General features: G+C 40.3%; 1 protein-coding gene across 14 annotated transcripts in view; it reads left to right on the top strand.

Moving 5' to 3' along the window:
- Nucleotides 1-23489, top strand: part of BCAS3 (BCAS3 microtubule associated cell migration factor) — a 370182-nt gene that overhangs the window by 171484 nt on the left and 175209 nt on the right. For all 14 annotated transcript variants that reach the window (XM_055797243.1, XM_055797246.1, XM_055797240.1 and 11 more), the window contains 2 exons: nt 2424-2620; nt 3964-4061. In XM_055797243.1, the coding sequence (XP_055653218.1) occupies nt 2424-2620; nt 3964-4061 (295 nt within the window). The remainder of the gene's footprint in view (nt 1-2423; nt 2621-3963; nt 4062-23489) is intronic.

Raw genomic sequence — 23489 nt, 5'->3', positions numbered from 1 at the left:
CAATCAGTGTAGCTAACAGGACTTTTACCACTGAGCTCACTGGGGCCAAGATTTCACCTGTGGTTTTCCACCTATCCTCTCCAGTACCATTTGGATAGTTTAGCTTGTTTTACCACTCTGGTGACCTTCTGGTACAGTGGGCAACCTCAGGAAAAAGAGGGTAAGGTAAACCCGTGTTATGGGGGTTGCTTTATTAGTAATTCTTGGAAGATATAAGATGTCAAAGGAACTTAAGACCGCTTGAACTTCATCACATCTATCCTTCTAGAGGAGTAAATATATTTATAAGAGAAAAAAAAAAAGAATCCCAAATGATGTCACAGAACAGAGATAATTCAAAGAATGCTTCCAGAATGTTTAATTTTTGCTAAGTGAAAAGAGCAACGATAGCTCTTTTGAGCATGAAGATGCTCGCATTCTCTAAGCAAGCCACTTTAGATTAAGCCTAAAGTGCAAGTATGTTTTTCAAAATTAAAATGTTGTTATCAACAGTAACAGCATGCAGTGAAAAAACACTGCCCTTCACTTCAACTTTTCAATTAGAACAGTGGGTAATGTGTGCTGTCAGTGTGAAGTAGATACAATATGTTTGTCCTGCACACAACAGGAGAGTGAATAGGAACATCTGGCCGTAGCCTCAGTAAAATTGCAAAGGCATCTGTTTACCTCTCGGCTCTGTGACACTGATGGTTTCAAGCTTAAAATATACAGATTACTTTATCTGTGGCCTAATTTACACTGCTACATAAAAGCTACTTGCCTCAGAAATGTCTGCAGTCAATCTGAGTTATGCTAAGATAAATGCAAAGATGGAAATAGTGCTAAATAGGCTGTGCGTTTGCTGTCTTATGTTAGCAGAGAGCTTAGAACATTACCCAGTGTTTAAAATTGCTTCTTAAAGAGTTAAGAATTGCTACTAGTACACACCTATGCCATATATATTCAAAAATATATTTTTGTGAATTTCCTCACGAAATTACAGTTTTGCTGTGGAGCTGATCATTGTTTTAGCAGAAATTGGTAGTAATTTAATAGTCTATTTTTGTCACCTTAGAAGTGTGAGTTTACCAGAGCTTAATATTTTCATTTCGTATTTACCTTTTCTGATCTTTAAAGGCTCCTTTTGATTTTTAAAATTGTGTTACAGAAGACTTACACTTTATTTACCTTTTATTTACAAGGCCAAATTTTCCTGATCATGTGAGTTTCCAGCAATGTTAGCATCTTAAATTTTCATGGTAGATGGCTTATTTAAGAGTTTGCCAGAATTGCTACTCATCAGTATGGTGTGAAAAGAAATTTTAAGAATATTTTGGATGCTTCAATTACTGAAATAACTTATTTTTCAAAAGTTCAGATCTAGACTGTTACTGGAAGTAAATACCTTGAGGAAAATCAGAATATTTGAGATTACAGGTGGTGGGTCTAACAAATAGTGTTCTCTGTGCCTTTTAGAGGTAGGCAGGGAACTGTGAAGCTTCTGTGTCTCTGTGTATATCCATACATAAATATAAATACAGTAAATATCTCATATATACCTATTAAGTTATATGTATGTGGTTGTTTATTGCAAGTAAACACCCGTACCTCTGTTTGAGTTGTTGGAATTTTGGTTAAATCAATATGTGTGTGTGTGTGTGTGTGTAGCTGCCATTCTAAACTCCACATGTTGCACGTGTGTGTTTATATTCCATCTGCATAGTAAGGAGCGTGACCTGGGCTGCGCAGTGTCTCACATCGCACTTCACCTTGCGCTCTGTTACAAACCTCCTTGCTTTCCAGCAAGATGGTCTCTGCCAGCGGTATGCTCGGATATGCCAACAGTCATTATGAGCTTTGATTTGAAGTACAGTTCACACTGTATACATGTGAAGCAGCCCTGTTTAATGTGTGAACTTTACAAAGCTGTAACAGCTTGTTTTTTAAACACACATCCCTTGACCTGGTCAGGATGGAGGTTATCTGGGGAGGCAGGCTTTCAGGTCCTCTGTCTGCTCCGTGCAGACGCAGACCCAAGGGTGTTCCCCCGTTTGTTACACCACAAGGGTAGCTTTTAGCGTGTGACTCGTAGTGCGTTTCATGATGGCGAGGGAAGGAATGAACAGGCTGATGTGAAGTGAGAGCCGGGATGCAGGGTCGGTCTTCAGAACAGCTGAAGAACTGGGGTGCAGTGTCCTCAGGCTGGTGGTTCACAGGCTTTCAAGGCTCTGCAAGAAGCTCTTGGCTTTGGCTGGAGCATCCTTTCTCTAGCAAGGACTTCTAAATTTTCCCTTGTTCAGCATTCCTCCCAACTGGTGGAACAAAACACGTTTTTTTTTCCTTGAGAACAGCAGGATTCTGGGGGTTCAGTGTAGAGAAGGAACCATTCATTATATTAAGTTGCACTTTTCCATTGAGCATTTCCCCACATTCCCTTCCCACAGGTCGAAATAGTGACTCACACCGGGCCTCATCGACGCCTGTGGATGGGCCCACAGTTCCAGTTCAAAACGATCCATCCCTCAGGCCAAACTACTGTCATCTCATCCAGTTCCTCAGTGCTGCAGTCGCACGGTCCAAGTGACACCCCACAGCCTCTTCTGGACTTTGATACAGATGATCTTGATCTCAACAGTCTCAGGTAAAAATAAGATCAATTTCCAAGCTGTTTCACATTTGTTGTGTGAATAACTCGCCTCATGCCTAAATGAGGCCATCTGTGTACAACGTGTAATAGCTTTCATCAAGCTTGTCCAGATGAAAGTCTTAGAAGAGCGTGTGACTCAACAGCAGTAACAGTTCATCCAAGCCAGGCAGCTCAGATTCGTTTCTGCTGCCCTTTCTTGTGTAAATGACAGTAAAAGACAGTACAAAGTCTGGTGGCCTTGCTCAGCCTCAGCTTGGCTTTCGCAGTTTCTGCATTGCTTAATGAATTCATTTTCTCAGACATGAGTGGGAGCTTTATGCCATAGATTTAGACGCTGACTGTGAAGTGGTCAGTGTGTTGGAACAGTAAGTGAACTTCGGGAATGTTTTTCCCCTCCCTATTTTGTTTTGGTTTTTTCCATTCCTTTGCTTCCTTCCTTGTAATTCTTTTTTCATGTATTTAATTCATCTGGGTTTGGGCATTGGCTGATTTGGAATAGGGGGCAGGGGGTGGGCCTGGGGAAGGGAAAGGAGAAGAGCGAAGGTAAATGTGGGTTTATATTTACTGATAGCTAGTGATTTTGTTGAAGCGCTTTATGCACCATGTGTTTCTGTGTCCTGTCCGGTAACCCCTCAAGATTTAACGAGTTTCCATGCTTCTGACTCTGCATGTGATTTGAAGTCCAAAGTTCTGTGGTATGGACTTGGATTGCTTGGGACTTTTGTCTGAAATTCTTATGAGTAAAACAAGAGAGGTGGATAAAATGACTAATCCCATTAAAACTGGGCAGATTGTCCTTGGACTGAAAAGACATGGGTTTGAAATGTGTGATTTCTCCTTGCATGTAATTGCTCCCACTTATATCCACCATAAGTAAGGATGTAGCTTTCAAATACATTAATTTTTTTAAACTGTATATATGTATACATATGCAGAAAGAAAGCAGAATTTTAAAAAAAAATAATACAGATATATATTACAAAAGGAATAGACAATTACAAATGTGTCTTTTCTCCTAAACTGACGAAGAAAATGCTGCTGTTCTGGAGGGTGATAGAAGCTTTGTAACCGGTTAGGGTAGGGCGAGCTTTTGCCTTCGAGGCTTGCTGAGAGAGACTTTGGGGATCTTTACTCTGTGTAGACTCTCAATCTGTCTCTGGGTGGATTATCCAGGTTTTGGCTCCACAAAGCAAAGGAATACAAAAGTTTTTCAAAGGTTGCCCGATTTAAAAATAAACAGTTGCTTAATTGGTTCAGGTGACTCAGGTTTGTGCTTTAATTAGAGCCCTTCTGAGCAACGGTTTTGACACAGGTGTTAACTATAACTTACTATTTAGGATTCAGCCAGTTCGTTCAGAACCTGTTAGTATGCCGGGGTCACCACGTCCAGTTTCTGATCGCAGAGGAGTTTCAACAGTGATCGATGCTACTTCAGGTAGAAACATGTTGATTTTGTGTTTTCTTTGATATTCGTGCCATTCAGCAATCTTGTCTTTTTTTGTCTGGTAACATGTTTACTAACCATTACCTTATACTTAAAATGATATTGTGATTTTCAGCTGCACAATAGGGTAAGTGCTATCTTATACAAATACTTACTGAAAGCTACCTTAATGATGTCTTTTTTTTCCTCTTACCACTCAAATCTGAAGTCACAGCATTGTGGTGAGATATGAACACAATATTTACACTAAGTTTAACATGAGCTATAGAATGCTAAGAACTGCCTGAACTAAAAAGTAGAACATTTGCAAATACTAACATTGAAATGCTCTTATTAACGAATGCCTAAGGCGTAGAATATTATGGTTCCATCTCATTTATAAAATAGCTTTCATTGAAATGTAATCATAAGTGTAATTGATTTCTGTGAACAGTCAGGACAACAGGATAGTTTAGCTAATGTTTGTGTAATAGGCACATTTTCACTAGTCCGCTCTGAAAGAGTGTGTAAACTTAATATTACAGTGATTATGTTTATCAACATAGTAATATATGACTATGAGGCTTTTTTTTTTTTCCCCCCCTCTTAGTGGTGGGGTATAGTCTGTATAAAGAAACAAGGACAGCAGAGCTTTATATTCTAGTACAGCTGTATAGTGTCTGAAGGGTTCACACAGCAGGATTTTGTCAAATAAAATCTCTCACAAGTAGAATTATTAAACACACAGCATTAGTCAAACAGTCAAGTCAGAGAGGATTTTAATCTTTAGTGATTTGAAAATCCCTGGAGGCTGCTGATTGGATTGAGGTTAAACTGTAAAAAGAGACTGTAACACATACAGAAACTGGTTTCTGAAGGTTGTTTTAAAGGGAGTTAAAAGCTCCTGTTCCAGGCTCTGTTTGCTATTGATATAAATTCAGAGTCCAAGGTACTGCATTGTTTGCCAAATTAATTTATTTGGGTATTACAGGATATTCCTTAGATATGTTTATAACTGAGCTCAATAATAACTACATTTACTTTTGATATTGAGGATTTTCATTTTAAATTCCATTTCCAAATATTTAAAATTTGTTACATTAATTCACCTTGAGTTTAGACAAACATTTGATGCTGGTTGTTTAAAAGGAATTTTATTTGGTTTACTACATGACAAAGTAATTTTTAAAATAATTTTTTTATACAGAAGAAAACATAAAGGCATCAGTTCTGATTATTTATTTTTTTTTTACTAGTTCATATATGCCTATTACCCCGAAAGCTTACAAGCTTGAATCGTAGGAGTGCTTCTGTCTGTGCATCTGACACTTCAGATCCAGAGTGATTAATGGCATAGCTCTTCCTCACTATCAATGTGGTAATGCCAGCTGATACAGATAGAGAGATCTGGGTTATCAGGATGGGGATGTTTTTTTTTCTCTTGGGTATGAACGGAGCAGTGCCATTACCTATAGCGGGGATATATAACAATTCTGAAATGTAACCATAACGCGTTCTAAAATGGTGTTACTCCATCTACAATAGAAGCAGCAAAACACATAGGGCTGTACCTGTTCTATGCTAAACAGCCTTTCCTGAAGTGTGGATGGGGCCTTAATGTGAAATGGCTCATGTGAATGTGATGAAGCTCTATTGGTAATGCCTTTAACATGTGTGTCCATATTAAAATTGCCAAAGTCAATTGCATACATTGTTATGACACTGAAAATATATTTACTGTACAGCAGTGACTCAGTTTTGTTATAACACCTCATAAGTTTTTTACAAACAATACATGGGTTTTGTTAGGGACATGCTGATAGCAGTACTTTATTTAACTTCACTGCCAGAGAGTTTGAGTGAATTGAGTTTTGATTCAGGGACTTTACCATCTATTTGTGGTTTGCATATTGCCCAATCCCTGTCCTTTCCCATGCAGAAATTCTTGGTCCAGATTTAGGGTAACTATGCCAGATTATGTGTGATGGTATAGGGGTGTGAATTCTGCTGCAGAGTAGAGGAGACACAAGCAAAAAACATACGCTGTCTTTTGAAATCTCTTGCTGTTGTGACGAAGCCCAGCAAAGGGAAGAGGAGTACTTTTACTCGCTTTCGACTCTTCTCACCTTTAAAGATGTGCAGGAAATGGCATTAATCTCACCTTTGAATCTACAGGTTTTATTTTTGATGGATGACCCTGCATTTTTTTGTGTTATAGTCCACTACTGTAAGTATTCTCATTTCCTGCTATTACTAAGGCTTGCCCTAAATGGCTTACATTCTTTATGGAAAACAAATTTATTGGAAGATACATTTTTAGGTTTTAAGGATTTTTAAGTAGGTCATAAATTTTTACTGCCTAAACTGAACCAGGAAGTGATTCTTCAGTTATGACCCATGCATTCAAGTCTGTTGCACTTTATGAAGATGCTTATCTGGCTGTTTGATTGCCTGTTGCTCAGAGATACCACCAGCGTGGCGCCTCCTCTTATCTAACTCCATCGCTTGTTATTTCTATCAAAAGATTTCAAGTACATGTTTATCATCTTCCATTATTCTTCTGCCGTTCTTGATAGCTTCCTTCCTTCTCCCCTGTTGGTGACAACTCTGTTGTTGTGTTCGATGAGAAATTTGTGTAATTATCTTAATCATGATTTTCACATTTCTGCAGAACTATGGTATACAAATTACAATACTCTCTGGCAAGATCATTTGCAAAAACCTTCATTTAAAAAATACAAAATTCTAATACTGTTATGAATAGTGACAATTTGCAATGGCTTTTTCAAGGTGGATGGCTGTATCTGTAAAGATTACTTGGATAAGTTTAAAAAATGCATATTTTAATGTGGTTATCTTGACTTAAAATTCTCCTAAGATACTGTTCTCTGGGTTCTTTTGTGGGGTGGGGTTTTTTTGTTTGTTTTGGGGTTTTGTGGCTGTTGGGTTTTAAGTCAGATCTTTAGGGAAAGTTTGCACAAATGTAGTCACCTAAAGCTACTGGACGTTTGTCCCTCAATGCACATATTCTAGGCATGTGCATCATAGCATCATAGAGAGAATATACCCTCAAGGATTAAATGCACTGTAATTCCAGATGCTATTCCAGATTGGCAGTTAGAAATGTTAAAGGGACTACACTGAGTTTAAATCTTTAGAAAGCAGGAAGCCTTTGATGATAATGCAGCAAAATAACCACTGCTGTACGCATAGAAAATGCACACTGTGTGTAGCAAGCGGGTGCATGTGCGTCTCTGTGTCCATCGTTCCCGAAGAAGTGCCGAGGCTGTCGGCTGGGTGTTTTGGGTTCAGCAGAGGTGGGGTACATCTTAGTAAGTCAGGTTCCATGTAAGACTTTATTAGACACTAGAGATGAAGGAGAAACCTTACAAGTGCCCTGTCTGCAGGAGATGCTGCAGCTGAAGGTCACACTCTTTAGACAACCTAAACCATTGGACCCTGAGACAGAAATCTGTAGAGCAACAAAAAATATATTTGTTGCTGAATGACCTGGCAGTGTTTTGGAAGACCACTCTGTGGGCACAGCTTGAAAACTTTCCATTACCTGTACACATTGAATGCTCTTCCTTACTTTGACGTGTTGAGCATTAGATATGAATTTCTGTAGCTGAGGATACCTACAGAATGATGGAGACTAATCTAGAAACTATCACCATAGGCTAGACATGTAATTGAGTATTTCCAGGCACCTTTTTGAATTTTTATACTATAACCTGTGGATGAATGATGCATGTCATATATGTATATACCTGAAAAAAACAGCTATGACCAGATAGAACTCTACTACTACTAATACAGAAATTGAAGGGTATAAGAAGATTAGGATATCTGTATGGAAAAAACAACTCAGAACTTTCAGAAATAGAAAACCTCTAGAGAAAGGATTTTGCAGCAGTTCCTAATCACAGTAAATTTGATCACAGCTGTATTGAGTCTGTAAGGGCAAGCGTTTCCCTTAAACTGTAACAAATGTGTTGTAGGGCTCAGGTACTCAGGTATGCTCAGTCATAGCTGTTAATTCAATCCTGCTTAGTTTTTTTTTTAAAAAAAAAAAAGTGTGTCCATCTGTGTGCGTGTTTATGAAAAGCCCTGTTTATTCCCTCATACAAAGAGGTTTTTGACACTTGCCCATCAGTGAAATAAAGATTTTGTTGCATTGCTAGCAGAGTGGGAGAACATAGACAAAGAAGTCTGATCTCTGTTTTGCATCAACCTTTTCCTTTCCTGCTCAGGGGAGATCTCCGTTTGTTGCTTAGGACAAATAGAGAAGTTAGAGTGGGAAGGATTTTAATGAATAAAACTAAGTTGCAGAAGAAAAAGATCCTGAGCCATTTTTTCCTCTTTGATTGTGCATGGGGCAGGGGGGAACCCTTATGTTTTTACCTAAAACATGGCATGTGCTGTGCCGCTTAGGGATGCGCGCATCATTTTTTAATGAAGATTGTTTATTACTGTTGTATGAAACTGATAATACTGAGCTCTGTTCTAGTTACTTCAATCAATGCCCACTTAAAATCGGCTTGTAATTTAGTACTTCCCTTTCTTTTGTGTGCAACTGGCTGGTCATGGACAGATAGCTTGTTGCCTGCAGAGGGATTAATGAACAGAAGAATTGTACTCGGGTTTTGTGGGGGAGGCAGTTTGCCTCCCCTCCCTCCCTCCCCTATGCCTGTGAAGGATCTTTTATTGTTCTTCACCACACCTGTGAGATAGGGACCATGGGACAAATTCTTACTGTCCAGCAATGCTCTCTCGTGGAATTTAATAAACACTTCTGCTGTCACACCTTAAACCATCTGAGCTCTTTTCTGTTGTATGCACAATCAAATATTTATTCCCAAATGCTGTACACCAGAAAGTGCTGCCTTGGAGTAGCAGAGATCAGTTATTCAGGTAGTAAAGATGTGTGAATGCAGCTGGCAGATGAAGTCACCAACATTATGAATTCCCAGGCTGTCCTTACTGCCACAGGCAATAACTGACAGGGCTGAGCAGTGGCTGGTCTCCTGTTACGGGCACTGGTAGGGCCAGGGAGGCCTGGCGTCACGGATACTTGAGCTGCCGTTCTTGTGCTTGAGTGGAGCCGGGCAGCGCTGGAGGGTCCTTGTTGCAGAGAGATGTAATCAATATGGTCTGGAGTCCTTGACCCGAACCTGTAATTACCTGGATGGTATAAAGGTAGTTTGTTGTTGCAGATAGAGATTGCACTCGGATCCTTTGAGTATAATGCTGAGCTTTGAAGCCAAGGAAGAGATTTGGCCCTTGGTCTATTCTTTGCAGCAACTGAGAGTTTTTAACAATGGCCCTATAACTAGCGGTTCTTAAAGGGCATCACCTGTTTAGTAACAGCAAAACTGCGTACTCAGCGCTGCATACTTGGTACTTCTGCGTTCTGTCAGCTTCAATTTCAACGAGTTTAACTTATGGTTTTTTTCCTGGAATAACTTGTGAGCCATTTCTGTTAATATCAGACCCATTTAAAACATGTATTAGGTTACTTATCTGGAAAACATTTTTCCTAGAATAGTGATATCATGTGGGATGTATCAGGTATTTTTGTTTTCTCAGTGCAGTAGCATGTGTTTGCATGTGCTCATCCTCTCTCCATCCTATTTGTCCACATTGACAAATGTGTGTGCGCGCCTGAGCTGCATAATACAAAATTCTGCTACTTAGAACTTTTTCAACTTGATTTATTTCATCTAATTTGAGAAAATGTTTTCTGATGATTTTTGAAGAGAGCCTTAAGACAGAACTGACTTCAACAGGCTCCAAGATGCCAGTGCAGTATACATGATTACATTTAGAAACAGCTATGCCCTATAGACTGTGGAAATACAAAGAGAAATTAAAATGACCTGACACTACTGACTGGGCACTTGCTGCTGGATCAGTGCCTGGCTTGGGAAAAGACTCAGCTGCAGGGATACATGGAGTAGCATTAATGTCTTGAAACACTGGTGGGTGTTTTCTGTAGGCAGGGGAAGTATACTGGAGAGGACAAGCATGGGAACAGTGACTGAAAGGCAGCAGAATCTTTATATAGTCATTTGTTTTTGCCTCCCTGTGATGGTTGTGGGTGTGTTAGTCATTTAGTTCAGGAGATGGGAACTTGTTCTGCGCAGCATGGTGTAGTGATGTGTGGTAGCTGATACTCTGTTAGTGACAGAGGAGACTGTTGTTCGCTATGCCGGTTTGCCTTTGCTTTAGCTGAGGAGGCTCATAGTAATTGAAACAATCGCTTCTAAGGTGGTTGCGCTTTGACACATAGATGAGTATCAGTTTAAAAAAATCGTGCAATGTGCAAGTTAGTTTCATAGATGCAATTGAAAATCAACATTTTTCTAGATGCAGCTACGTTAGGTTGAATTTGACTTCAAACTTCAAGGTGCTTAATTCCCCAAAGGCTGATTATCTTGTTCATCTTGCCAATGTGATTTTTGATAGTTCACAGGGGACTTTGACAAACAAGAAACCCAGCAATTTCCATGCTGATGCTATAGCTACATGAAAGCCTAACTTTGACCTAACCGACGTAACCAAATATAGGTAGTGGGGTTTTTCTTTGTACGTGAAGGCAAGCTGCAGCGAGCCCTCCAGGGGACGTGTTACTGGCCGCTGGTGCAGTCCACTGCTGCTCGAAGACAGTTGTTCTCATGTCACACAACCTGCTTGACGCATGTACCAGTGGTCCATTAATGCAGGCGGTGGAGTGTCTTAATTGCCGAAGTGTTGCATACTAACTTTCAGCAGGGGAAGCCACCTTCAGTTCATGTAACGGTTTGTCAACCGAGAAATAGCAGTGTGCTAGAGCATGGTCTGGTCCAAATGTATAAATGCCTTGGATTTTTTCCCCATAAGCAAACAGAAAATTTGCAATAGGTATTTTGCGTATCTGTAGCTAACACAAACTCATTCTGAATGTAAGATTGTCTTATGTACCCCTCGCTTGTCTTTCATTAACAGTTGTTAATGTTCTGTGTAGGTAGCTTTAAAGCTCTGAATAAGTGGAAAGTGCTGATTCTAATCATATCTGACACCACAATCTTCTGTGGAACAACACACGAGCTGAGATTCCCGATGGGCTCCTGTAGGATACAATATTTATTATAGCTTGAGATCTAAGAGCTCCTAGCTACTGTTAAACTTACAAGAGATCCAGAAACCTCAGTGTCTGTACTTGTGTTTTTATAGATTGCACAGAAACAACACACCATTCAGTATCTGCAAAGAAGCATGCTCATTGACATTTCTGCTCATTTTATACAGTGCTTAAAGGAATCGTTTTACAAATCTTGCTATTTTTGTAAGTTTGTATTCTAAACTCATCTATTAATCAAGAGCGTTTGAAGTGTTCTCAAAATTATTAGATGCACAATTGAAGAGTATTTGAACATCCATCTGCAAATGCATTTTAGTCAGTATTGTTTCAGGGAAAGCTTTTCAGTTTTGCAGTTTTAGAACAGACATTTTTATTTAATTATTTCACTAAATTAGGCTATCCTTTGAAGTGTTTGCTTACTGTTTGCTTTGAAAAACCTCTAAATATGCTTCATTATTTCTTGTTGCAAGTGTATCTCCTCCACTCTGCACTACAGTCTCTGTCAGATGCTAGGTTTCTAATGACCAGGATTGCTTGCTGGTTCTGATCCTCTTGAGATCCTCCAGCATGTCCTCCCTTGCTTTCAGGAACTGTTCCAGAACATCAGCCGTTGTCCTCAGGGCTCTGCGGACTCTTCCTTTTGTCTCTCAGCTTCCTCCTGCCTGTGAAATACCTGTAGAGGCTTGATGTCCGTGTCCCTAGAGCACAGCAACTACCTGAATACTATAGGTTGTGATGGCCTCTTCAGAGCGATTGAATCTGTAGATGTAAAACCGGGTATGAAGCAGTGTCTGAAGAATGTTTTTTGGGTTTGGTTTTTCAAGGTCTGTTGGAAGTGTTGTAGCAGCTGCTAGGCAAAGTCTCCCAGTTTCGTACTGAATCCTGAATATTATTTTTTTTTGTCTAGTCCCATCTTTGTTAGATGGCAGAAATAGTTTTTAAAGTATGGTGGCTTGTTTGTAATTCTTGCTTTTTTCCAAGTAATGAGATAAGAGTGCTGCATTTTAAATCAAAACGCACAAAAAGGAAGGAGAAACTGAGGAGGGAGTTGATGAGCTGCTGATTTAGGGTACAGCCATAGAGCTCTCAGCTGTGCAGCATGTGAGCTGGCCACCAGTATCATACCAGAAATTACTTTCAATGTGAATTGCTAATTTTCCTCTCGCTCGTACTTCCTCATACTACAGATAATGGGGTTTTTTTGGTTTTGGTTTGTTGTGGGGGTTTTTTGTTTGTTTGGTTTTTTTTTTGTATGGATAATACTTTACTATGTAATAATTGAAATGATCGAGGCTTACTATTTCCAGAGCCACAACAAATTGTTCTTTGGTCAATTACCACAGGTTTAATGTCTCATTTCAGAGCTCATCTGGTCCAGTCCACTGCTTGTGGTGGAAAGACTCTGCACAGTCTGTATCTGTACTGAAACAGCTTTAAAAAAGAACATCAAGTCCGCACATGTGGCTGTTTGTGGGTTTTTTAGTGGATGTCAGCATATGCACCTATTTTCACCATTGTTAATCCAAAATTGGCAGGTTTTAGCTATTGTTCATTGGAGTATTAATATAGACGACTGAACAGAAGTGTGGGTTTAGGTATATGCCATATAAAACTGAGCTATTTGGCATGATAAATGAGCTAGGCATTTGATCTGTTTTAAGGTGGAGTTTAATACTTCGTGGGTGTGATTACAATCACAGCCTTCTCACTCTGTCTTCTCCTTGCTGAAGTAAGGATGTTCTCAGATGGAAATAAATATTTTTATCTAAGTTGAAATATAGTCTGTTGGTACTTACTTGTATATATTTTATTGCTTCAATGACGTAAGGGGTAAAAAAACAGATGGAAAATATTTTGTTTTTCTTAATTATCCCATACTGTGAAATACCCATCAGTTTGCAGTTGTCTTGGCTCCTCCCCCTGCCTTGGACTCCATTCCTGGCATGACCCCAGCCAGTTTTTTAATAGTGCTTTATCTGCTGCTTGCATTGCTTTCACTTTTTATTACAACCAAAGCTAAACTGGGGACCGGTTAGTACTCTAGCTATGGGCGGAGTGCTGCAAAAAGCCAAAGCTGGTGCCAGCGAGCACCGGTGAGCTGGGAAGGGGAGCGCGGGGTGAAAGGAGCCCCTGTTCATCACCATCTTCCTCCTCTCATCACCATCTTCCTCCTCAGCTGGTTCTTGTGAGCAAGTACGGAGTTGCTGGCTGTGCCTCCAGCTGTGGGCGCTCTGCAAATAGGAGATCTCTTACAGTCTTGACCGCTGCTGGGGACAGCCTGCCTGAGGCTTGCCTCCTTCCAAAAAGAATGCAGAGTCTTAGGGGGAGCACAGAAAGCTAAGTGCTTTGTGTACATAAACCTTCCTGTGCTGTTGCCCTTGGAAAGGTGAAAACAAGCAGGTCGAAATCAGTAAATGACAGAAAGCAGATTTGGGATTACTCACATCATTAGCACAGGGTTTCTCCAGGTAAGAGAAGTGCTATATGAGCCTCTCTTGCGTTTATGTGCAGGGCATGGTCCTTTAAAACGGAGCAAGAACGGGGAAAAGAAAAAGGTGGTAATATGACTAACATATGGGTTTGCTGGAGTTTGGCTGCAGATTTAAGGCCTCAGAGTGGATTCCTGGGGCCTTCGTATGCTATCCCAAAACCAACACGAAGGCCTTTCCAAATATATTTTATAAACTCTGATTGTAATAGTCCTATCAAAAATCCCCTGTCCCCAGGTCAAGTGGGATGCAGGCCCTCCTCTTCTGAAATCCCAGGCTTGCCAAGTCTCTCTTGCCTGCTGTTTCCCTCCAACAGCGGGCAGCCCTTTGTGCCTCCTGTGCCGGGCGTGCTGTGTAGAATACCTATAGGGGCGTCCAGCACAGCTGCTTTCCCTTGAGCTCACATCTGCTCGAAGCGCGGGACCTACACACGCTTGCTTGCCTGGGCGTTTGTCCCAGATGCAGCTGGCCCTGGCTGTGCACAGCCCACCTGTATTGCTGGATTAATCATAGAATTCGCAAGGCTTTGGCACAGAAACCAAATGCTTGCTTGTGTGTATCTGGTTGGGTTTGAGCATTAGTTTTGGTAACCAGCTCCGTCATTGTCTTTTGCATTACTTACCCTTTGCTCCAAGTTATGGTACCGTTGATGTAAGTAGGGCAGAATAGGAACTGGAAACTGTAATTCGTAGCCTCTTTTAATGTTAGGACCCTTCAGAAAGTCCTGACTATGCTACTATGGGAAAGGAAGCCTCTAGGCAAGTATACGTATGTATTTTCACCTTGCTGTAAAAAAGCAATAGAAGCCAGTGTTGTAGTAAGGATCTTGCTAGCTCTTTGCTACCAGGACAATTTCCATTAATTGAAAAAGTACCTCTTCAGACTTTCACCTATATTGTTTACAGCATTGTATGCTGAGCAAATCACCGTGTGCTGTACTGTTTGACTGTCATTTAAAATACATTTTAAAAGTAAGCATAACATCCTCAGAACTTATTTGTGATTGAATGTCAAATTCACTAAATGACTGTAGATCATCTACGAGGTTGTTTGTGTTGCTAGTGGATTTTTTTTAAAAAACAGAAAGTTGCCATGAAAGAATTTGGAGAAGAAAACAGTGTCTTGTATTAGTCTTTTGGTTTTGGTGTTTCTAGTTAAGCTTTAAAAAACACCAAACCAACAGCAACAAGCAGTATGCAGTGAAACACTTACATGGAAGTACATTTTACCACTGAAGTTAGATAAAAAATTCACTATCATAAGCGAACCATTTCCCCCTTGATTTGTGTCCAAAATACGAGGGAAAGCCTTGCAGAAGCATTATGTATTTTACAAAAGAACATATGCATGCATTTTAATCATTTACATTTCATCCTTGCTTTCTCTTATTTTTAACTCTGGCGAATGACAGAATGTTTGGAAAACCAAGGTTGAAAGCAAAGTTTAAACTTTCATGCGCAATAAGATAAACTGTAAGCAGTGCTTCACTATTACATGATTTTATTTCAAAGTTTTGCTGATGCCTTTTCCTTTCTCTCCAATGAAACCTGTGACTAAAACTTTGGGAATCTGGCTTGCAAAAAAAAAAAAAAAACAAACACCACTGCAGTTGGTTTGTGCTGGTCCTACAGTGCCTGCAAAGAAAGAGAAGCCATCCTTACTGATCTTCGGGTAAATGCTCAACCATGTGCTTAAAGATGCTCTGGGTCAGGGCTCAGTGGACTTTCATCGTTAGGCAGTATCAAATATTCCTCACACTATAAAATCAGTTTTGATAAGGGGGTGAGGAGGGGAGGATAGAGGGGAGCCAGCTCTGCCTGGTGCAATACCCTGACATGAGTACTTCACAGCACTCCCCTGCTGTATGTTAAACTGGCCACTTGTAACAGATCCACTTATATAGTGGCTAGCTGAAAAATAATTTGAATTTTGGGTATGATGTTTTGTTTAATGTCCTCAGCAGGCACCACGTCCACATTGCTGTGAGAGGACAAATAAAATACAGCTTTATTGACCTAGTTATAGCCTTTTAATAACACTTCAGTGAAAGATTGTGCATGCCATGAAGTGCTGACCGTGTGCTCTTAAGTGATGTAATGTGACTGAAGTACAGCGATAGCTCAGATGGGTAGCAGCCTCTAGTGCAGGTGAGGGTGCACATGCAGTCTGCCCTCCCTCTCTGAGGGGGCCAGTGAGCTGGGCTGCCGAGGGTAGTGGAAGAGCAGAAGCACAGGGCAGATGTCTCCAAATGATGCTCGGGAGCAGGGTTTGTCACCTCCTTGGCCCTGGCTGTGCCACCCACGGGCCGGCTCCCTGCAGAGCTGCCCAGCCGGCTCAGCACAGTGTTGTCCCACCGTAGGGGTTACAAGACCACAGTGCTGAGACCCGGGCTAGCTCTGTGTGGAGCCAGCTACAGTTTATTAGCTTAGGCTCAGTGCCACGCAGAGACAGATAAACTGCTGCAGACATCGGCTGGCCCTCGATCAGGGTGGCTGCGCGTGGGCCCGTTTCTGCGTGCTAACCACTTCTGGGCTTGTCAGAGTTCAGCACACATAGAGGCCGCAGGATTTATTTGTAGATGTGGATTTGAAAACTAGATATCTACATGTGACTCTCGGATTCAGACTTCAAAATACAGAGTAAATTTCATCCCTAACAGCTTGCGGCAATTTTTTCTCATTGTCTTCACCTTCCAGACTCTCTGTAAGAGTTAAATCCAGAGTTCTTCATTTATTTTGCTAGTAAAGATTGACTTACGATTGAGGATATCGTATGGAGGGCCTATAACTTATTTGTGTATCCATCCTTCCATGTTTAAAACCAAGTCAAGAAACTAATGAGGTTACAAAAATATTGCTGATCCTGAAGCAAATACAGTTGGAGAACATATGCTTTGGTTTTACATTTCTGCCTCTAAAAGGTGACATGTCTCGTGTTTGTCATTTAATTTAACATTCTATATATTTTTAAACGGCTGTATGATTTGAAATCTCCAGATGCCATGCTTTATGCTAAATGAGGTTGACAGTTCAGTGATGTGGAAGGCCATTATCTCACCTTTGTGCTTCTAAACTATAGCCACTTGCCTTTGCCTGTTCATAATGCATTTACTGCGTTACAGCGTAGGAATTTTTAACACCTATTGAAAGCATTGAGTAGGTGTGCCATACTGATGAGCGCTTTAAGTGAAAAGCAAGCACTGATGCTGTTCTCAGAGTTCGTGTTCTCTCGTTGCTTGTACTGGGGACTCTGTAAATGACTGATGAACTCCAGTAATAAATGCTGACCGGGGTACTCTGTATTACCATATCGCCTTACTCTCAAATTTCACAGTTAATAACAGTTTTCTGTGTTAGTTAGCTGGTAGTTAGGTGGTATCTTTAATATGCCACTGGAAAGTGAGTGTAAGGTGGTCACACGCCAGTGTGGCTCGGTGAGGTGTTTTTTAGATGATATAACCAAGATAACGCGGACTTCCAAGCCACGCTGGGGAAAGACCACTAGATTTTCACACATGCGGTAGAGTCACATTCCTAAATGCTGTGGTCACTCACATTGACTAGTGTATCCTAAAGGAATATGATTTGATTAAAAAAAAAAGTGATTTAAAGATAAAACAGTAGAATTGTAGAGGTTTACCTTGAAGTTGATGTACTAAGAAACACTACTCCCATTTGTAAATAGATTTGTTGATATTATATGTCCTCTCCTGCTGTTTAGTCAGTAGTGAAAGGGGTTTGTGTATTTCCACTATCTTCTGTGAACATAAAAGCTCCAGCACAAAATCTTAGCAGCCAAGAATGTGAGTATTAAAAAAAAAAAAAAAAAAAAAAGTTCGAAGAGATTCCATCTTGTTTTTTGGGGATATCAGTACAATCCCATTCCCATAAATTGAAATCACTCTAAGAATGTATAAATTCTCTATGCCTTGTCCTTTTAAAGGGAAATAGATTCTGTTTCTTTGCATTATTTTGGTGTCATTTCAGAGGACAAGGAATACCCATAGAAACAGAAGTCCTCGTATTCCCCAGCCGCACTCGAGCAGTGAAGCCCAGGCTGCCCTCGGCTGTTGCCAAGCTGTGCCGTCCCTGGCAGTCTCCGCGAGTGCTGGTGCCATGTACGTGCTTCTCTTGACACCCCATCCCGCTGCGTGCCTGAAACATAAGGCCAAGTGGGCAGGCTGTGGCTCTCGCCTCCCCTTCTTCTGTTCCCAACAAAGACTCGTGGCATGTCTTGATAAACAGCTCTAAACGGCTCTATCACTACCAACTGGTGCTATCTATACACCAATAAATGAAAATTCAGGCTTTTGTATCCCATTACTGTTGTCCTGAGTCAGCAGGTCTTGTACAGAGTCATTTTTCTATAAACTTGGAAAATGAATAATCATTACTTGGACTGTTAAAGTTCAGTAATACAAGAATAAGTCATAAATATGTCACTTGTATCTTAAAAGCTAACCAGCTAGAAGCTCTCCCTCTTGTCTAATCTGGCCTCCAGTGCCTTTGATCACCATTTTCTCCTTTTTCTCAGCACCGCAGCTAACTTCTTAGTTTTCCACATTTTCCTTTGCCGTTGTGACAGTGTTCTGCTGCAGATTACAGCTGTGCTTAGGCACCATAAGGTTTATATGATTAGTCAGCATTTGGTTTCCATATATAGCAAAAGTACGTCTGGAGAAAATATTCTTATACATATTTCCAGGCAATAGGATCAAAGACCTCTCTAGGTTCTCAATTTTAATTTATCTCTTCTTGCTCGCTGTATAAGGAACATCAAAAAGAACCCATGTTTGCGGGAGGGAAGGGAGCCTTTTGCTGGGTAGCTTTGGGAGCACCATTCATCCATGCCGGCTTCAAATCCTGGCCTTTCTTCCTCCATAGTGTTGCCAAGCTGTGAACTTTGGTTTTCGTGCCTGTGTGTTTCTCTGCAGGTGTGATTACTTTCTTTTCTTGAATTTTGTGACCTCTCCTGTTCGGTTTCCTTGATACTCAGAATTACCCCGTGTCTCCATCAGTCCAAATCGCGGCTGCTGAGCACATCTTCCTCCTTTGTCACAGCATTTTCTGTAGTTCTCAGTCTCTGCGTTGGCTCCTTTTCTGCCATATCGTGTACAATGTTCATACATTTGCAGCCAGGCATTTGAATGCTTGTTTGTATGTCATCTGTGGATTTTTTGGTGATTACCCCCAGCCTCTCATCATACTCATAATACCCCTCCATATTCGTTTCTGCACAAGAAGTTCATCCTTCAGGTGCCAGCTGTTGAAACACGCAGACACTTCTGAAGCCCCGTCTGCAGTGATGCCTACCAGAAACGTGATAACTCACAGCGCTTCGAGTTAGCTCTGTGCAAGGAGTTGCATGTGTAGGTTTGTGTTATCGTATTAGGTGCTTCATTTATGTCAGTATTACTTGAAGCTCGAGTAGACCCTTTTTTCTGTCCCATTCATTAGACTCTTACAATTTGTAAACTTCTGCAGCACGCAGCAGCGTGGGCATGGCTGGAAACAGCCGTAGGTAATTGTCATTAGTAAGCAAACAGAATACTTTAATTATAGAAATCCATATAGCATTTTCATATGAGGACATTTTTCTGAAATACTAGGAAGTGTAGTAAGCCAAGACATTTGAGACCTTTTTGCATCACGTTTTTTGAAAGGCCTTTTTTTCTGCTGACAGAAGATCTGCATTAAAAAAAAAAAAATAATTAGTTTGATTTCAGTCATCTACTCAACATTTCTAAGCTACTTGCCAAATGATCCCAGGTGTGGGATTGCAGCAGGTAATTTCCTGCGCTGTATTTGTGCGGATGATTTTCTGTGTTAGAAGATGATATCGGCTCACCTGGCCTCTCAGTGACAGAGAAATCCTTTGTTTATTCATTTAGTAGGCAGATTAACCCTAATGAATATGGCTTCCTGGAAATAGATACAGGGGACAATAGCAAAGTGAGGAGTGGGGAGAAATGGGGCAAATTCCTTTTTCTTTCTTCACTTTTAAATAATGGTAGCTTTCATAGCGGGGTGTTTTAAATCAGAAAGGAATGCAAAATATGTCAACCAGAAATTCTTGATTTTAAACAAAATCTTTTTCTTTTATGGTTCAAAGAGGGTACTGGGGCTTAGTAAGTCTGGTATAATTCTGCCCTACTGAATCTGTTTGAGTGCTTTTTCCTGTCAAAAAGTAGGATAAAGCAGGCAGCTGAGATACTTGCACTGAAGTCCTTGTAGTTGGAGGACCTTGGTGTGTGTTTTATGCAGCTGCTCCTCACTGTTTTGTGGAATATGGGAGGGGTGTGTATGTATGTTAATTATTATTTCTGTGAACTGGGGGTTCATAATACAAACTTCCTTTGAAATAATTCATACATTGTACTAGGCAACTAGAGAAAAGTGTTAGTGGCTTAAATTATTTAATTCTTTCTTTTTCTTTCATGGGAGTAAAACTGTGGAATGGTGTGTTAAGTGTACATTGTGTTTGTTACCTGCCTAGCTGTATTATAAAAGAAGGCAGTGTTCATACAAAGCTTAGGATGCATGCCTTTCTTTCCCCAGTCATTCTTTCACCTTGAGATGACGCAGAAAGCTTCAAGAAAGCAGACGGTATATTTTCTAGTACTCCTGTTGTCTGATACACACAAGCATTTTGTATGAGGTTTGTGAAAGGCTGTACCATTATCCCTTTAAACACAAGGTGTAATTCCTCAGGTGTTGTTGACGGGACATTGAACTATTGTTCAGAATATAATGTGAGAATCTGCCAGAAAAGTAGTGGAGGGGAATCCAAAGCCCTAAGAAACAGAGAGGAAGATAGTCGTTGACTTTAGGGATATAAATCAGCCTTGTCGTGGTATTACATGCAGATTCGCTGCAGTATCACTCGGTTAATGTTTGAACAGCATGAATAAATTAACTTTATTCAAGCTCAAAGAGGGAATAACGTCATGGTGAATTAAGTTGTGTATTTGTTAGTATATGTGTATTTTTTAATGCATATACATGCATTAAATAACATCGTAAGTTAAAGGTAAAGTGTTTTTGTTTGCTAGCTCAGTTCACTGTTGTAAGCTACTAGTCAAAGTGTAGACATAAGTACAATGAATGGTTTTGCTACGTTTGAGAGAGGAACGATTTCTTGCATTTTTATGTGACTGGTACTTGAGATACATTATTCCCAAGGCATGGATGTGTAGACACAGATGTGAAAATCTCTTAACTTCCAACCAAACTTTTCCAGATCTTATCACTATAATTTATTCTTTACTCTCTATAGACTAGAAAAATGTCTTCTTTCACATAACTTTATACATTGGAGGGAAAGGAAAGTTCTTTTCTACCACATGGTGTTGAAGATGGGATACTGTTGGCTTTAGCATGCTGACTTTTGTAGTTGCCTGTAAAAACTCTAGAGTTTCAGAAGGGAAGCGAAAAAACAGAATTTACCTTTCCACGAAGAATAAAAGTTTCCATTGTTTCTCGGCTACATTGCTGAAAGCATAAATGTGCAGGAACAGATAATTTTTTGAAAGTATACATTTATACGTGGGTGTGTATATATGTCTATTGGACAGCAATAAATTACAACAGAATTTGTTTGCTTTGTATGGAGATTGTTTTATCCTTCTTAAAGCTACTATTTATATAACCTTTAACCAAACAGAGAGTAGCCAAAGTATTTTTGAGAGCGAGAATTGTTTTTCTGGCTGGTGTGCGTAACAACTTAATGCACTCCAATCGTGCGGTACAGCGTAAGCTCGCGCTGTGCGGTAGCTCACCACGTTGATATGCAGACGGTTTGCCAGAGATTTTTCTTTTTTTTTTTTCCCCTGCATGTGAAAACTCAAAATAGATACATGTCACATTAGGTGTCATTAAAATAGAGCTTGTGATAACTAAATAATAAATGTAGTGGTACCTAATTACTTTCAAAAGATGTTGACACAGTTGCAAAAGAAGAATGTCACGGATTGCCTTTTGAAACGGTGTAGACTGTCTGTATTAGCCAGGATTTTTTTTTCCATTTAGTGCAAACCAAAGGACAACAGTCATTATACGATTCTGTACTTTAAGTATTTTCATAATCCAACATAAATTGGCCCACCCAAGGATTATGTCTGTCTTATAAGGATGTGTTTATATAGTCATTGGGTGAAAGATTGCAGAAGTTGAACCACTAGTTTTGAAAGTCGAGCCAGACCAGGAAAAATCAGGATACAATTTGGCACTTATGGAGACTAAATGATTTCCTTTTTAGCTGCTGATTTCTACTGGGAAATGTATCCTTGGACTGAAAATTGCATCCGGAAAAATGTTTATGTAGTGTTTTTCAAATGACTGATTATTCCTCTAACCTTTAACACGCACTGTGTGTGATTTTCTTCCTTATTAACTCTTTCACAACCAAATGAGTGATTTCCTTCACTGTAAATAAAATTAAGTATATATTTCAATCATGCAATATTTTAATGATGCAATAACACAGCAAAAGGCAAGCTGGGGATTTTATTGAGTCAGTAACACAGGGAAATCCAGCTTGTCTTTTCTGTCAGGCTTTCCTAGAGGAAGGGTATCCTGCTATGACAGTGAGGCAGGTGCGGAGCACGTTGTCTTTTTATCCTGATTACTGCAGAGAAGGGGGACAAAAATATTTTTAAGATACCATTAGAAGCAGTTCTCTGCCAGTCAGGGGAGATCTCCCCAAGGTGTGTGTCTGAGGTGGAAGGACCGTGCTGCCAACTACTGGCTATTGCTGCTGAATACAGTCAATTAATTCATTGTTGGCTTGGGGTTGTCTGCAGGGGAATGGATTGGTGCAGCTAGAACAGAATAAGCAGTTTTAGAGTAGCTCCACAGACGCATGCTCTGACTGGAGCTAAAATAGGTTCAGTGGTGTCGTTTTCACATAAAGGCATACCATAATTCACTCTAGTCACACCTGTCTGTGTCCTTGTGTAGAGCACATTCATGGGGTGTCTCTTCTTGCATCCAGAACCTCAGGGATGCAGGATACGAGTTTGCATACAGGCTGTGGGAGTCCCTGCCTGTGCTGGCTTCGGTGCCTGACCATACTCCCCGTAGCTGAGCAAGGAAGCTGCAGGCAGCCCTGTAAACATCACGGGGTAGGACTAAGCCACATGTCTTTAAAAGGCATTTGACGTGATCCTGCTTTGAGTGGATCACACGTTAACAAATGAGCGGGTCTGAAACCGTAGTTTCCATTTTGGCAGAGCTGTCTGTAAATTAGGGTTGGTGTTTTCCTATGTAGAAACATGAAGAAATTTAATGATTTAATTAATCCAGTTTCTGTGAAAAGTATCATCCAGCCCATCACAAGTAATGTACTCGGTAAAAATTGCTTGAGTGGAAAAGGGGACTGAAGGAGAGCATAGCAAGAACAGCCTTATAATTGCTGCTCCTGATGGCCTTGTCAAAAGGGACAGGTTTGTGTCCTGAGAGAGGAAGGAGAGTTGGAAAGAAACTAAATTCCAGCCTTGCCAATCTCAGTGGATTCATGCTAAGTTGTCCACATCTCTGCAGCTTTTTGGGGCCTGGCGCTGGTAGCAGTGTTCATGATCAACAGGGTGATCTGTCTGTCCTTCTGACACGAGCTGTGGGATTAGATGATGAAAAATAAAAATATAAAGATGATGAAAAAAATTATATTCCTTGTGGCAATAGTATTGGTCATTCTTGGCGCAGTGGGGAGAAGAGGAAGTGCCTGGCAGCTGCTATTTTCTTTCATCTCATCTTCCAATTCTTTTTGATCAATTTCTCCTGCAAAGTTTTGGTTTTGTGCAGTTCAGGGAAGATGTGGATTTATAAGCAG

Source organism: Falco peregrinus, chromosome 2, assembly GCF_023634155.1.
Source record: "Falco peregrinus isolate bFalPer1 chromosome 2, bFalPer1.pri, whole genome shotgun sequence".
Classification (NCBI taxonomy): domain Eukaryota; kingdom Metazoa; phylum Chordata; class Aves; order Falconiformes; family Falconidae; genus Falco; species Falco peregrinus.
Note: the sequence above shows the minus strand (reverse complement) of the source record. Positions and strands in the feature narration are given on the sequence as shown.